Source organism: Falco peregrinus, chromosome 5 (genome assembly GCF_023634155.1).
Source record: "Falco peregrinus isolate bFalPer1 chromosome 5, bFalPer1.pri, whole genome shotgun sequence".
Lineage (NCBI taxonomy): Eukaryota > Metazoa > Chordata > Aves > Falconiformes > Falconidae > Falco > Falco peregrinus.
In genome coordinates, this window is record NC_073725.1 from 13,550,050 (window position 1) to 13,566,245 (window position 16,196).

The 16,196-nt window shown below is 39.6% G+C and overlaps 1 protein-coding gene across 2 annotated transcripts in view; it reads right to left on the reverse strand.

Moving 5' to 3' along the window:
• Positions 1–16,196, reverse strand: part of OSBPL10 (oxysterol binding protein like 10) — a 121,163-nt gene that overhangs the window by 22,076 nt on the left and 82,891 nt on the right. For both annotated transcript variants that reach the window (XM_055806993.1, XM_055806992.1), the window contains exon 7: positions 2,207–2,353. In XM_055806993.1, coding sequence (XP_055662968.1) covers positions 2,207–2,353 — 147 coding nt within the window. The remainder of the gene's footprint in view (positions 1–2,206; positions 2,354–16,196) is intronic.

Here is a 16,196-nt window from a genome sequence, read left to right on the forward strand (position 1 = left end):
ACCCAAAGTCACCAAGGGCTCAAAAAAGCTGTTTGTCCATGTGTGCGTCACATTACAATCCATAGCTCACAAAATGAACCAAGGAAACAACCATAGGAAGGCAGCACAGGAAAATGGAAACATATAAAACCTCCTCTGATGTTAGCAACTACTTTGCCACAACCACTTCCAGCAGAAGCTGACTAGCATCAAGGCTATCTGAAATCTGACTTTCAGATGAATAATGAAAAATGAGAAGACATGCAGCCAACAAACCAGGCTTTATCATCGCACATGTGTGGCCCTAAGGGCCTCATGTCAGTAAGCAAAGTTAATAAAAAGAGCAGCCAGCTGTCTTGTATTTTTTTTTTATTTTTAATCCTCAAAATGATCAGAAAAGTCATGTGCACATGTGGCACGTCTCATTAATACTCATCATATGTGTATTCGTGCATCACACAGACTAGAGATTGATCTAACTCTGCCATATGCCTGTTCCTCCGTTCAGTCTGTGGGTATTATACACACACGCTCATGCATGCTAATATCTTGCCATACTATAGATCTGATAATATGCATCACTATCCTCAATGACCGTGTTCTGAGAACAGTATGTAAGAAATAGGTTATATATATTTACCTTCCAACTTTTCTTGTAAGTGTCTACACTTATTTACAGTAATTTCTCTTATTTACATAACCATGTGTCTTTGGGGTTTTGCCTCCTCTGCTGTGACAAAAAGATGACATTGGAAATCGGGGAAGAAAAATCTTGTTCATACCAAAGACAAAATGTTTTGAAGATGCAAGAACAACAGATGAGGAATCTTAGTCTAGTTTAAACATTATGGACTCAGCCAGCGTTAGCAAACCAACATAGAAAAGAGGAAGAACTATGAAAAATTGAGGAATGTAAGAAAAACAAAACCAAAAATGAATGGTATATAACCCCAGACATACTAAGTGACAGGTATAAATTATTCACAAATGAAATTATGAAAAATTTGTTATATTTAGAACAAGACATTAATTTCTGTGCAGCTATTCAACAGCTATACTTAGTAACACATCACGGGATTGTTCAGTCTCAAAAATGTATTTTTAAATACTCTCAATTGTTCCAGAGGAAGCAGAAAAGACTGTACTGAGGAAGCCTTATTTTGCAGAGAAAGTGATAGTAAAAATAGATTTTGACTAATATGTAAGATCAAAAGGAAAACAGATGAACTCTTCAGAATATCAAAATGCCCCTGAGAAGAATCTCCTGCAAGCTACTCCACGCAAAAAAAAAAAATTATCTGGTCATTCCAAACTTTTTTTTTATTTGTGGAGGGTGTGCCAGAATGAACTCTTCTTACTTGTAGGCAGTGAGTTATAGGGGGGTTGTTTTTTTTTAAAGCAGAAAACCTTTGTGGAAGGAAAGGGTATTACATGTCTTTACAAAACCCCACTTTTTTATTAAACTCCATAAGAAGGTTTCACTGGAATGCAGAACTATTCAAAAAGAGGCATTCCCTCCTTCCAGAACATCTACCTCATTTCCAGAGGTTTGTTTTCTCATACACCGTAACTTCTCTGACCATCTCAGTATGGATAAGCTCGTAACAGTTCTGGTTCCATAACCAGAAGGTTGCACAGAAGTTTAAAATTGTGAACTGCTTAGCACAGACAAGAACAGTGAAGACTGATTTCTTTACCATCATGGATTTTTTTGAAGGCGCCAAGTAATTAAATGGAATCCAATTCACAAAGCAGTAACTTGAGCACATACCTCCTTCATCCATACAATTGCCATTATTCTTCCACAAACACTCAGTGCACCCTGACTTAACATACATGTGGGACACGTACACAACATAAACGTACATGTGGGATACATACACAATGTACACTGCATAAAATGAGAAATATTTCATCTCACTTTGAAAGATCTACAAAAGTAAGGAAGAGTTTTGGGGCTTTTCCTTCTTTTTTCTTTCCCTTCCCCCCACCCCATCTCTAGAACATCTGATGTGGTAAAACTTTGCGTGAAAGCCTGCCTAGCAGGAGACAGCACTCCATAGCTGTCTGGAAACACACCTTTACAAAGAGGCAAACCTCCCTGTACACAGGGGCAAAACGTGCTCACAGGAATCACATGCATGTGGATGCATGCACACACACACACAGAAGGATGAAAAGAAGAAAAAATAATGAACAATTATAAAAGAGGTAACAGTGTCCGTACCCTGGTAAGGTCCATGCCAAGTTTGAGCTGAGAGATGAGATGCAGAATTACACTACGTTGATCATCCATTACTCCTAAATCCTCCTCTTCATTATCTTCAGTATCTGTCATTTCATCTTCAACTAGGATCAAGTCAGAAGCTGAATGCTGAAATGAAAAGAAACATCACCATCTGGACAAAAATATGTATGTGTCTGGTTTTTCTCCACTGTATCGGTTTAAAAATGGAGCTGTCTCAATGGAACCAAAGACAGCCTCTGTTAAAACGAAGAAAGGATACAAATCCAAAAAAAAATAATAATCCAGTGATGGGTTCACAGATAATTTTGATCCTGTCCTCTGAACAAGACTGGTAAGTACCAGATGCTAATTTACAGATTGTCTTCTCATATTTATATTGCAGTGATGTCAGACAAAAATCATAGCATATTAAAGTATCAGGTCTTCTATTTATTAAATCGAAGTACGCAGTTGGAAATGAGTCTTGCAAGAGTTTTTTTCATAAATGTCTCCAGCAAATATTCATACTTCATACCAAGATGTTGCATGACCTGATTTCACACCTTCTTCTTCCCTTTCCTCCATCCAACTTCCAAATCAGATATCTAAGAAAGTCAAGACTATTAACTGAAGGAGATTTTTTTTAAAAAAAAAAAAAAAAAAAAAAAAAGACTGTAATTAAAGTACACACCTTTGGGGGAAAAAACCCAAAGACATGAGATTTTGGGGTGGTAAGGCAGTGCCATGAGTCTTTATGACATGTGCCACAACACGCTGCTTCACAGCACAACAATGCCAATACTGCCCAGCGTCCAGCATACAAGCTGAGGCTTAAGAGAGAGACACCTTGCCATTCCCCTTCAAGGGGGACTTCACAGCTGAAAGGGATAATGGGTTGTGGTATTTTACTTCTCCACAGGGTTTACAATATGTTACTAACAATATCCCAAACAGGTGGTAGCTATTTTGTTCAATCCATTGAAACCACTCTGCAACCCTTCCAAATATGTTTTCAGGTAAGCTTTCTGTACTTTAGAAAAGAAGAAAAAAAAAAAAAAAGAAAGTAAAAAGTTGGGTTATGTAGCTGGAAAATTTACAGCCCAGCATTTCATTATTGCCCAAGGATTCCATGCTGTAAATGAGAGAACGCTACCTGCAAGAGTTAGCATTCTTTCACGCTAAATAGCATTTCTGCAGAAACAGCTGGTTCACTGCATAAAATGAGAAATAGTCTTTGCAACTGAAAAGTTTCATTAAAACCAGCAGCTATTCAGAATTAGGTTTCAAAGAAGTATTTCTGAATGATGACAGTAGAGACCCCTCGGGTGAACATCAGCTTGTATAAGGAGAGTGTCTCTGAAATTTACTTACTAGAGATGTTTCCAAAATTTTAATACACTGTTTTCCTCCCTTTTTTAAAAATTAAATACATTTTTAGGTAGCTATTCCCAAAAGAATAACTATTTGGTGAAATCCAAGGACATCTGAAAAACATTTTACAATTACTTTATTTAGAAAGTAGAATATATAGATTACATAAAACAGAATCTGATTATCTGTAACCTCAACAGTTTGGAGCTTTTCAAAAGGACTAAACCACTTTCTTCTTCCCACTCCCTCAGAAAATAAAAGGATATAACAATAAGCCCGTTCCTCCCAAAATGCACAACATAATTACCCAACTGACACCTTACTGACAAGTTTAATTAACATAAAACCTGAGAACCTCATACAAAATTATCAGTCGGGGAGACATAAAGCACCAAAGCCTGGCACAGTTGTACAGGCTACGATTCATCTGGAAGGAGTGTGGAAAAAGCAGTATCAGAACTTACAGTAGATGCTTCCACAGGAGGTTTCCCTTTGATCCAGCTTGACCTCATTGAGAGCACTGAGCTACCGTATAAGCACTGCCGCGTCTGCTACTGCCATGAGCCAAGCTTGTAGCAAACGAGCTCCAGCAGGAATTAAGAGCACTAGAAAAAAAGCAAGGGCACCTCCCCTCCTCACTCCCACCCCCTCTTCCTTTTTTCCTTTTTTTTTTTTTTTTTTTTTTTGGCTATCAGACGAGTTGGAGAGTGTGCACCAGATGTCAATCTGCTCCTTGGGTTTCTAGTCACAGGGCACTGAAATCAGTGAGCTTAACTGCACACAGCTCCAACTGGGAAATTATGCTGCTGCTTCCCAAAGGATATCCTGGTGGGCTGTTCTCCAGGTGGGGGGCGGGGGAGGGAGAAGGGGCGGGGGGGAGAGAGAGACAGAACATGCTAGCAGGTAACGTACTTCCAAGTGAACATATAACAGCTACAACATACTTCCAAGTGAACATATAACAGCTACATAGGCTTTAGTTCTTAACAGCATCAGAAAACAAACAAATTACACATCGACAAGTTCACAGGCTAAATCATATATTAAGAATTTTCTTTTTCTCCTGAAGATCGCACATTCAGGCAGCGCCAGAAATCCTTCCTTCTTTCCGGATAAAGTAGGTATTAGGTTTTCCACGCCTTTGAAAGCTTTACTAAGAAAATAGCAACCACCTCTCATTGCTACTCTATAAAACATGCATGGTGAGGGCAAGTTACCGTAGAAACAGTTTAGGTACTCAGGAAAGTAGTATTTGCGCTGTTTTAAATGAAAAACTTTCTGCTCATCAGGGAGGATAAGCACAATGTATCTTTAAGATCAAGGATGTTTAATGATCATTCTGCAAGAAGGGCTGTAATTCTAATTATCTTAACTATCGCCTATTTTAAGAACACGTGTAAGGGCACCAAAAATCCCACAACTGTACTATTAGAGTTATCAACATACTAGTGATGTTCAGTGCATGTAGAACGACATCAGTTCTCTGCATCTTTTCTTGCTTTCCAAGAAAATAGGAACTTAAATACAATTTACGTCACAGGAACTGAACAGCAGCCATCTTCAGTAAGCAATACCCTTTCTGTATTTCTCTCTCTCTTCATTAGCTGTTCTAGATAATTACCAAATCGCTTTTTAAGAGCACAACACAGGGTTTGTTGCGGACATACAGCCACAAAATACAAAGCTACTGTATCTTTAAAGAGAGTCATAAAAGTCCAATCCTGTTTTTAATTCTTTTTCTTTCCACAGAAATAGCATGCAGTTCAGTAGTAACCAACGTGTAAGCATTCCATAGAATGCAAAATATTATGTTGAGTGATTATCCTTTAATGACAGCTTTTCTGAATTATGAGACACAGACATACTACCCCCCCCCCCCCAAAAAAAAAAAAAAATAACTGCAAAGCTGAATTAGGAAAGCAGCGATTTGCTCCATTCCTGTGGTCGGAGCATAACATAAAAGCTATTGAGCTGTACACAGCTCAGCCTGCCAATGAACAGCGTGGCTAGGCTCGGCGCTAGCCCTCAGAATCAAATACCGAGCCAGTGACAAACAAGCACCAAAAAGGGGCTTATATTTAAAATCATTTCAATTAAAATGAGTTGGTAAGTTCCATCTCTGGGATGAAGCACCAGGATTTTTCAGAGAAATCTGAATAGAAAACAACAGGTCATTTCTAGAAATCCCATGAAGGGATTCACTTTAAAGGGCAAGACCTGAAAACACACCCTGGCAGAGATCTATTTTAAACAGGTCACTTCATTAGAACGGGGATTGATTAATTTAGAGAGGTCATCTGCTGGGATACAAAACTGATGTTCTAGTCAGCGGTCTTCACCAGAAAACATGCCAACTTTTTTTAACAGATTAAACCTGTAAAGAAAATAAGTTGTTTCTGAAGAAAATATTCTGCATTTTTAAAAATGCCTTCAGGAAAAAGACATTTTAACAAGCCTGGGATAGAATCATAGAGTTAAAAGCCATATTTCTGTCAAAGGGCAAACCCGCCCCTGTTTTTCCAAGGCTTCCAAAGCTTCTTCCACAAGTTAATTTTTCAAATTAACTGCTGTGCTGGAAATTAATTTTTAGATAATTAGTTCAGTTACAAGGCTCAGAGCTTGGTTTTCCAACATACTTCACAAACCACATCACGCAACAGTACTGTCAAACATGACATGGATCTCATCTTGTTAATTTGCTGGAGAGGAGAGAAAGGAATATACAGAATCACAGCATCATTTAGGTTGGAGTGAACCTCTGGAGATCATCTTGTCCCAAACTCTACTCAAGTAAGGACACCTAGTTGCCAAGGTCCGAGTCCAGGTAGGTTTTGAATATCTCCAAGGATGAGGACTCCACAACCCCTCTAGGCAACCTGTGCCAGCATTCAACTACCTTCACAGCAAAAAAAGCCTCTTCTGATGTCCAGATTGATGTTCATGTGCCCATTGCCTCTTGCCCTGTCACTGAAGACCCCAGCTCCCTGTTATTCACTCACTCCTCTCAGGTATCTATAAACATTTGTGGACTTCTCCGAGCCTTCTCTTCTCCAGGCTGAACAGTCACAGCTTTCTCAGACTCTCCACTTGTGAAGGATGCTCCAGAACCTTCACCGTCTTTGTGCACCTGTGCTGGATTTGCTCCAGTAAGTTCGTGTCTCTCTTGCATTGGGGGAGCCTAGAACTGCACACAACACTGCAGATGTGGCCTCACCGCTGCCAACACCCTTCCTAAAGCAGCCCAGGATGCTGTTGGCCTTCGTTACCACAGGAGTGCATTGCCAGCTCACGGTCAGCTTGTTGTCCACCAAGGTCCCAAGGTCTTCTCTGCAAAACTACCTTCCATCCAGTTGGCCCCCAGCCTGTAGTGGTGCAGGGGCTTACTCTCAGATATCCCTGGATGCACGACTTTGCATCTCCCTCTGTTGCACTGGATGAGATTCCTCTCTGTCCAGCCTGTCAAGGTCCCTCTCCATGGCAGCACAACCCTCTGGCTCATCAGCCATTCCTCCCAGCCTTTTTACCACCTACAAATTTGCTGAAGGGTGCACTCTGCCCCATCACCCATGTCATTAATGAAGATGCTGAACAGTACCAGCTCCAGTATTGACCCCTGTGGTACACCACTGGTGACTGGCCTCCAACTGGACTTCGTACCACCTATCACAATGCTCTGGGCCTGGCCATTCAGACAGTTCTTAATTCACCTCACCGCACACTTATCTAATCCATACTCTGTCAGCTTGTCTATGAGGATGTTACAGAAAACAGGGTCAAAAACCCTACCCAGGTCAAAGCAAACATCCCCTGCTCTCTCCACGTGCACCAAGCTAGTCACTTAATTGTAGAGGGCTCTCACGTTGGTCAAGCATGACTTCTCCTTTGTAAATCCATGCTCACTACTCCTGATCACCTTCTTGTCCTTCATGTGTTTGGAAATGCTTTCCAGGGTTAGTTGCTCCACCACCTTCCTAGGGATCAAGGAGAGGCTGACCAACCTGCAGCTCCCCAGATGTTACCAGAACGTCCCCAGATGTTCCTTCTTGCCCTTCTTGAAGACAGAGGTGACATCTGCTTTCTTTTAGTCTTCATGAACCTCTCCCAAACACCACGACCCTTTAAAGACAATTGATGTTGGCCTTGCAATGACACTGTCCAACTCTCTCTGTGCTCATAGGTGTACCCCATCAGGCCCCAAGGAATTATGTCTGTGCAGTTTAAGTGCTGCCTAACCTGTTCCTGCTCCACCAAGGGTTAAGTCTTCCTCCAGACTTTCCCTCTGATCTCAGAGGTCTGAAGGCTGATGTCACCAGTAAAGACTGAGGCTAAAGTTGTGTAACTCAACCTCTTCTAAGCAGAGGCCACATGTATCCCGACAAGGACACACAGAGAACTCTAAAGGCAAATCTTCATATAATTACACCAAAATATTCTAAGAATTTTCATTAAGGCATGAAAAAGTTTTTATGCAGTACAGAAAAAACTGTAGTCAGGAGCAAGAAGATGAATCTTAGGAATTTAAAACATCCAGATAAAAAGAAATCACAAAATTCCAAGGGCAGTAGTCCTTATGTCTTTCCATATTCAAAAAAAAGGCAAAAGATACTAAAAAAAAAAAATAACACTGCATGAAACATTTCTGTGTTGAAAGATGGAATAAATTACTTGCAGGGCTCGTTCAGAAGCAACATTAAACAGAATTAGCATTTTCAGACTAGGCAAGGATTACCATATTTATTGTAGAGTCATCTAATTACAATTAATTCCACTAGTGCACGTAAGTCAAAGTTCTCATTTTGATTCTCAGATTCTCTTAAGATTCTCTTCATTAATGATATGGGTTTGCAAGCATAATTTACGCTTGCACTTATGCAACTTCAGAGCTTGCAAACAGGTTTTCTGTGGGAGTAAAATTAAATATAACTCTGTAAGGTCAGAGAGCTTTAGCACATTTACACTTGACGTGACAAATTGGCCCCATAAGATTGTCACCAGTCTCAATACCAAAGTTAGAATTCTCTTTGTTAAATAGATACAGTAAGAAAACCCCCAAAGTAGTAATATATACAAGCTGTTAGCTTCTTGCAGGGCTTGTCACTGTATCAGAATCAACAGAACTGCACTAACTTGCATGAGTTACTTGCCTTTTCTTCTTCCAGCATGTACACCTTCAAAATATTTAACTGCATTTACTACCAGCATACACCTGATAGAAAAACATGCAAGCTTATTGCACCCATCCCTCATTAACAGTGATTTGAATCTCAAACATAGCTTGTCCAGTAAGTTGTACTTATCAAGCTATTTTATATACAGTCTAGCATATTAGCATGCTGTTGTGGTGGGTTGACCCTGGCTGGATGACAAATGCCCACGAAAGCCACTCTATCACTCCCCCTCCTCAGCTGGACTGGGAAAGGAAAAAAAAAAAAAAAAAAAGGCTCACAGGTCAAGACAAGGACAGGGAGAGATCACTCACCAATTACCATCATGGGCAAAACAGACCTGACTTGGGAAAATTAGTTTAATTTATTACCAATCAAACCAGAGTAGGATAATGAGAAATAAAACCAAATCTTAAGAACACTGTCCCCCCATCCCCTCCTTATTCCCAGTCTCAACTTTCTCCTGATTTTCTCTACCTCTTACCTCCTCCGCTCTAGCGGCTCAGGGGAATGGGGACTGCGGTCAGCTCATCACACACTGTCTCTGCCGCTCCCACAGGAAACAGTTCCCCACAAACTTCTCTAACATGAGTCCTTCCCATGGGCTGCTGCGGTTCTTCATAACTGCTCCAGCGTGGGTCCCCCGCAGGGTCACAAGTCCTGCCAGCAAACCTGCTCCACGGGACCACAGGTCCTGCCAGGAGCCTGCTCCAGCACAGGCTCTCCACAGAGTCCCAGCCTCCTTCAGGCACATCCACCTGCTCCAGTGTGAGGTCCTCCATGGGCTGCAGGTGGAGACTTGCTCCACCATTAACCTCCACAGGCTGCAGGGGGACAGCCTGCCTCACCACGGTCTTCACCGCGGGCTGCAGGGGAATCTGTTCCAGCATGTGGAGCCTCCTGTCCCTCCTGCACCGCCCTTGGTGTCTGCAGAGCGCTCTCTCACATATTCTCACTCCTCCCTCCAGCTACTGTTTTTGTAGGTGTTTTTTCTCCCCTCTTAAATACATTATCTCAGAGGTGCTACCACCATCGCTGATGGGCTTGACCTTGGCCAGCAGCAGGTCTGTCTTCGAGCCAGCTGGCATTATCTCTGTTAGGCATAAGGGAAGCTTCTGGCATCTTCTCATAGAAGCCACCCCTGTAGCCCCCTCAACTACCAAAACCTTGCCACACAAACCCAATATAGCTGTCAAAGGAGGAGTAATTCCCATATGGAAAACTGAAACGGATATAGCAAATTTCTGTTCATTTCAACTTCAATCTTGAAACAGAACAAATAAAAACTCAAATACATTTACTTCACACTCCCTGGAAAGACTGAAATCATTATCATCCATGCACTTCTCCTCTAACTTCCAAATGCATTGTCATTTACAGATTAGCAACTTTAAACTGAACTATAAGGTGGCGACACTTTTTAATATCAAACAAGCTCCTGTATCTCTATATAACCTTTACTCTTCAAGAACAGTTTAAATAGAATAGAAAATACTCTTCTCAGTATTTACCACCACACCATCACAGAGTGTGAACAGAGGAACAGAAAAAAGAGGATTGGAAAAGCAATTGTAGAGTGAACTCGGGTCATTGCTTGAGCGCTGGCCTCCATCTCACTGTAGTACTATTTATGCTTTGCTCCTGGTAGCCCTGTGACTGATCACTGCCAATAAAGTCGATCAAAGATAAAACCGCAAACACATTGACATCCCATACACCTATTGTAATGTGGGCACCTGGATACCAAAGTTCCACAGTGACTTAAGGCTCTCCAGTGTTCAAGGTTTGATTTTATATATATATATTTTAAAGAGACTTAATGAGCTCAAAACCAAAGAAGAGCTTAAATGGGAGAATTTAGAAAGCAAAACTTATTATAGTGCACACATCTCAATTCAGCCTGAAAAAGGTCTCTTAAAGGTAGCAAAGTAGGTGGCTCAGCTCAGTTGACTGTCATAATTTACTCAGAGTATTTCATAGGAGCTGTCTCCTCTGCTGCCATTGTCAGTTGCTTTTGCTTTGATTGCTGGAAAAAATTTTACCATAGTATTAATATGTAAAAAGTCTACCACCTCAAGGGGGAACCCAAAACCCCAACACATGCCCCCCCACCCCCCCCGCCCCTTCCTAGCATTCAGACATTATAGCTTAGATGAATTTTGGTTTATCATTGTTACAAGTGAAAGTAACTTTGAAAATATCAAAGCAAGTAACAAACGATGACAACCAAATGAGAAGGATTTTACAATTAAAAAGTGAGCACGTTGTAACTTAGATACAACAATTCTATGGCAAGCAAAAACATCACTTTCTTCTCACTTTGCTACTGTTGTCTACAAACAGATCCAATCGGCAAGAGAGTTTTTCCTTCATACAAGTGGATGAAGGAAGATTGGCATAATAGGCAAATTTTCTACTTACCTTAAACTATATATAGCAAGAAAAATAATCCAGGCATATCTGTCTGGATAGGTAAGTAACTGCTGCACCTGGGTTTGGGGGGTGAGAGAGGAGGGTTCAAAGCTTTTATGTAATCCTGGATATACCATTCATCACTGATAGATCAAACCACAGAATATTTGGTAAAAAAAGCTTGCATCAGGAAAGAACGTCTACAAAGTGCCCAGAAATTAATTTCTTAGCAAATCTGTTACTTGTGTTTGGTAATTCAGGTCTCCAGAGAAAATAAAATTCTTCTGAATTGCACTATCAGTGATTAAAACACCTATTTTTTTTCCTGTAAGGATAATTTATATGCATTTTATGGTTTGGTTTATTTTTTTAACTGAGTATGCTAAACACATTCAGAAAATCTCTCTATTTAGGGAAAGTGCAAGGATCTAAGTGTGGCAATGTGAGCAATCTGTCTATCACACAAGATTAATTGGATACAACACTTAATAGAGTCATTCACTGAACCAAGTAATACCTAGCTCTCTTTAGGAGAACCTTCCTTCACTGCGAAGCAATCGAGCAAAGTAGAAACACATCTTGATACTAATACTTCATAAAAATAGACAGGTTGACATATAGGTGATGCAAGCAAAAAAAATAATCACAAAATCAGTCTCATAGGTGACAAATAGGTCTGCAACCTTCTTCCCAACAAAACCAATCTGCCAGGCATCTGGAGACAAGCACATTATCCAGATAGTCACTATTCTGAGAGCTTCACTAATGCTTTTTTGTTAGTGTTTTGCAGCAGTATCTCTGGGAACAGAAGTCTTTTCATCCTTAAAGAACAAGCTCAGAAAGCTTCCTTTTCCTAAACTGCAGATGTGTTTAATTCTGACCTGTGACCATTATTTAGGGGTAAACACAATATAGCAGTGATGAGGACCGCATAACATAAGAGATTTAAGAAGAAAAAGGGTTGTTTTGTTGTTTAAAGAACAGGGAAAAATGCACGTAACATGAAACAAAGGGCATCTGTGTTTATGTTGCATTACAGTCTGTGTGAGCCTTCAGAAAAAATTACTAGAAACAAACCATGAAAGTGATTATGTTTAAAAATAATGAATCAATCACTGACAACATCATTTTAATGGATGGGATCCTCATTTGGGTTACCTAAAGCATTTTAATCCTGTTACACACCAAATAATATCTGTTGGACAACATTTCCCCTACATGTTCATCTCTCCTTCATAAGACAACTCCTCCTGCAAATTTTGATTTTAATAAACCTAAGGGAGTCAGTTCTGAAAGTCAGCTGAAAAGTAGTTAATTCCTAAGCACAGGCTCCACAGGAAAAAATTATTAAGTACCAGCACCAGTCCACACATCTTGCGAGCATCTTTCATGAAATGAGGGCTACTGAAGTATAGCACTGTTTAATCTGAATCCTAAAACACAAGAGGACTTTGCAGTATTGCATAAATTCAGTGAGAACTGGGAATAAATATTTTTCATCGCTGGTATCACCAGAAAGGAACAGCAGCATGAGACTACAAAAAAAAAAAAAAAATGCACACAGAAAAAAGCCCCATGGACTTGTCCTAAATTAAAGCAAAAAACCTTGAAGGCTAGCATAAATCACAACAGTATATTTTATGCTAACCTAAACTCACATGAAATACAGTATCACATCATAAACAATTTTAAAAAAACCTATTCCTAATTCAATACAGATATCAGTGAAGAACAGTTTCCTGAAAGATACTCAGTTCTGTTTTGAGAATCAAAATTTTCAGAAACAAGGTGGCTATAAATACAGCATCTGACACTACACAAAATAAGTTGCTCAGAATTTACAAGCTTAGAAACCACACAGTCTGGCAGGACAGCTTCTGATCACTGGCCAGGCACAACTTCAGAGATTGTGAGGGGTCTGAAAGTCACACGCTTGTAACTTTTGAGGAGCTAAAGAGTGCACTGAGCTGCAGACTGGTGAGGGAAACTAACATGGAGGAAGGTATGGCAGAAGGCTATAATCTCTAGACATCCCCCTGTATTATAAGGGATCCTCTCTAGAATGAGTTCGTTTGGGAGAAACATGAAGAACTACAAGCAACTTGCCTCACACTCCCAGAAAGAAGGGACAAACACTTTCGGTAAGGGACCCAGCAGGTAATTTTAGTCACCCACCAGACACTACAGCACACTGATAAGGAAGGCATCACACTCAAACGAACCTTTGCTCCCTTTGATAAAATCCCTAGAGAAACTGCAACAGTTTGTGCAGTGAGGTTGTGGGACCTCCACTTGTTGTTCAAGACTTGACTGGACACGACCCTGAACAAACTGGCCTGATCAGCTCTGCTTTGAGCAGTGTTGAGCTGCAAGACCTCTGGAGGTCCCTTTCCAACAGAGTGCTCTGTGGTTCCGTAACGATTCTGCTTGCAAAACCCACTAACTGAAAAGTTAGGAAGTAACAGAAATGAAGTCGTTCAGCCAGCTATAATTCTCTCTTTTTTTCTCCTTTACGTTGCTTTGTACGTTACCTAAGCAAATTTATGGCAGAAAAATTCTACCATGTTAGTCAATAACGTACCATTCACATACGCAAAGAGGGTACAAAACTATGGACAACTACAAACTTAACCCTTACAATCATCTGGTCTTGCAATACTATTCTATATGTAAATCCAGTTCTTGCAGTACTATTTCTCCTATGCAGTATCACATGCCAGCATATTTATAAGAGGAGAAAAATGGTAAAGACATCTTAATACAAGCAGTATCAACAATCTTTCCTCAAGGCAACATGCTTAATTAAATCATCTTGACTCTTCCTGCAATTTCCTGTCCCATCCACTATACACATTCTCATTGCTACCACACACACACACACTCAAAATAATAATAAAAAATAATTAAAAAAAGAAGACAGGCTCAAGTCTTTCAAAATAAAAATAAATCATTCTAAATCATACCAGGAGAACATTCAATATATATATATGAAACAAATTAAGCCTAGAAGATTGTAATCTTTTATAAAGCTAACTTCTGGAGGCCAGTAGCATGCTCTACTTGAACAGCCTCTTACGATTTCTTCTCAGCTTGATGAACCACTTGGTCCATCTCAGACTGTGAAGATGACTGTCCAGTCTCTCTATGCCATAATGTTTTACATAAAGTTTTACAATTAAACACTTTCAGCTGTTTTCACATTCAAGGCTTTTCAAAGAAAGAATCACTAGAATTTATCACCACAAGCAAAAAACTCTAGGTTTTTTTCTAGCAAGACTAGATGGAACAGCTGAAGCCAGTTTGGCTGATGCTTCACTAAGCAAGATAAAGTAATTCCAATCGGAGACAAGTACTAATTGTAGAAGAGTTCAGCCCAACTTAAAGTCTAGCTAAGTTACAGTCTTAATGAGATAGGTGAGCTTACTAACGGGCTGTACTGCCAAATCCACATATATAAGCACACTAAGAAACAGAACTGACAGCAAAAAGCAAACAACTGGCATGCAACAGATCAATTAGTACACAATCCTGAAATAAAATTAACATTGGCTTCAGAGTTTGCTTTGCAGAGGGCACAGGTTTTATAATGAACAGAGTAAGCAACAGATCCATTTTAACTCAATTTTTGAGCCTTATTGCAAGAGAACTTGAGTTCTTTATATTCCAACAATTATTCTTCACTGGATTTCACTAGTAATTCTGGAATGCCACAGGATTCAGAGTCTCATATTTATTTAAATTAGATGCAAATTTTGTATTAAAAGCTTCATATTTTTATTTGAAGTAAAGTATTACTGAAATCCAGCTGCTATCTACAGAATGTAACACATGCATTTTGTAGGTGAGAGTGACTTAAAATACAATGGCTTTGGCTGGATCTAAATTTTTTATTAATTATTTGCATAAACAGTTTTACTAGTGATTGCTTGTTGACAGTAACTACTCCAGAAAGCTAGAAAAAAAAACCCCACCAAAATTAGCTAGATTAATGTAGTCATTGTCAGTGCTGCTGTAGCAGGCTTAGGGTCACTTAATTCTACTTTTAGTGTAATTGTACATTTAATCCTTAAATATACCTTCCCTTGATTATCCTTAAATATACCTTCAATTGATTATCGCAGATTTCATTTTTTAGATGGCCTGCTAGTGAATGGATTAACTGGTACCATCCTTGCCTACAGATTAATTTATCTATCCAAGTCATTACAGGCCATTTACTGCGCTCTTCAGCCCAAAAAGTACTTAATCATGCAGAAGGCAAAAAGCAGAGAACATCCAGAAATCCTGTAATGTCTGTACTAAACAGTGAAAAGTGACTCTGTAATACTGCAAATGTTACTCTCCCACCCTGATCTGTTCTCTTTTCATTACTGCACTTGTGGCTAGCACAAGTCTGTTCACGGCTTAGCTGATCTCCCAACGTCAATTACACAGATGTATGTCAAGTCCAAAAAGGAACTAGGGAACACTACGAACAATTTACACTCGGGAACAATCCACAGTTCTGGGCAAGTCTGACATATATAAGGAGAAGGTAATATTGAATAAGAAATAATTTCTTCTATCTACCTTAGATTCTAAAATTGCAGGAGCACTTTTAAAATTATTTCTTAGCATCTCTAACGCATTCTGTAATAGCTTCAACATCTATTACATCCTCTGTAAATGATGAAGTATCATATTAGGATGTATACTAACCTACAGATAGAAAACAACTTCAGCTTGAAAGCAACTATCACCTGAAAAGATTGGACAAAACCACAAAACATTTTAAAATTAAGAACTAAACAATTCAACACCTCCTGTAAATAGCACAGTTCCTTCTTACAGTTGAAAACATCAAGGTTCAGATCATCTAGGGGATCGAAATATCTTTAATAACCCGGACCTGACTGCCCTCGCAATCACTATCACAATTAAGACCTGGTTTAGCAGTTAGATAATCAGAGCTAAAGCCCCAATCCTACAGAGCTAAAACTTCAATCCTATTAAAAAGACACTTCAAATGGAGCATGTGTACAGCTTCTCATACACACAAGCAA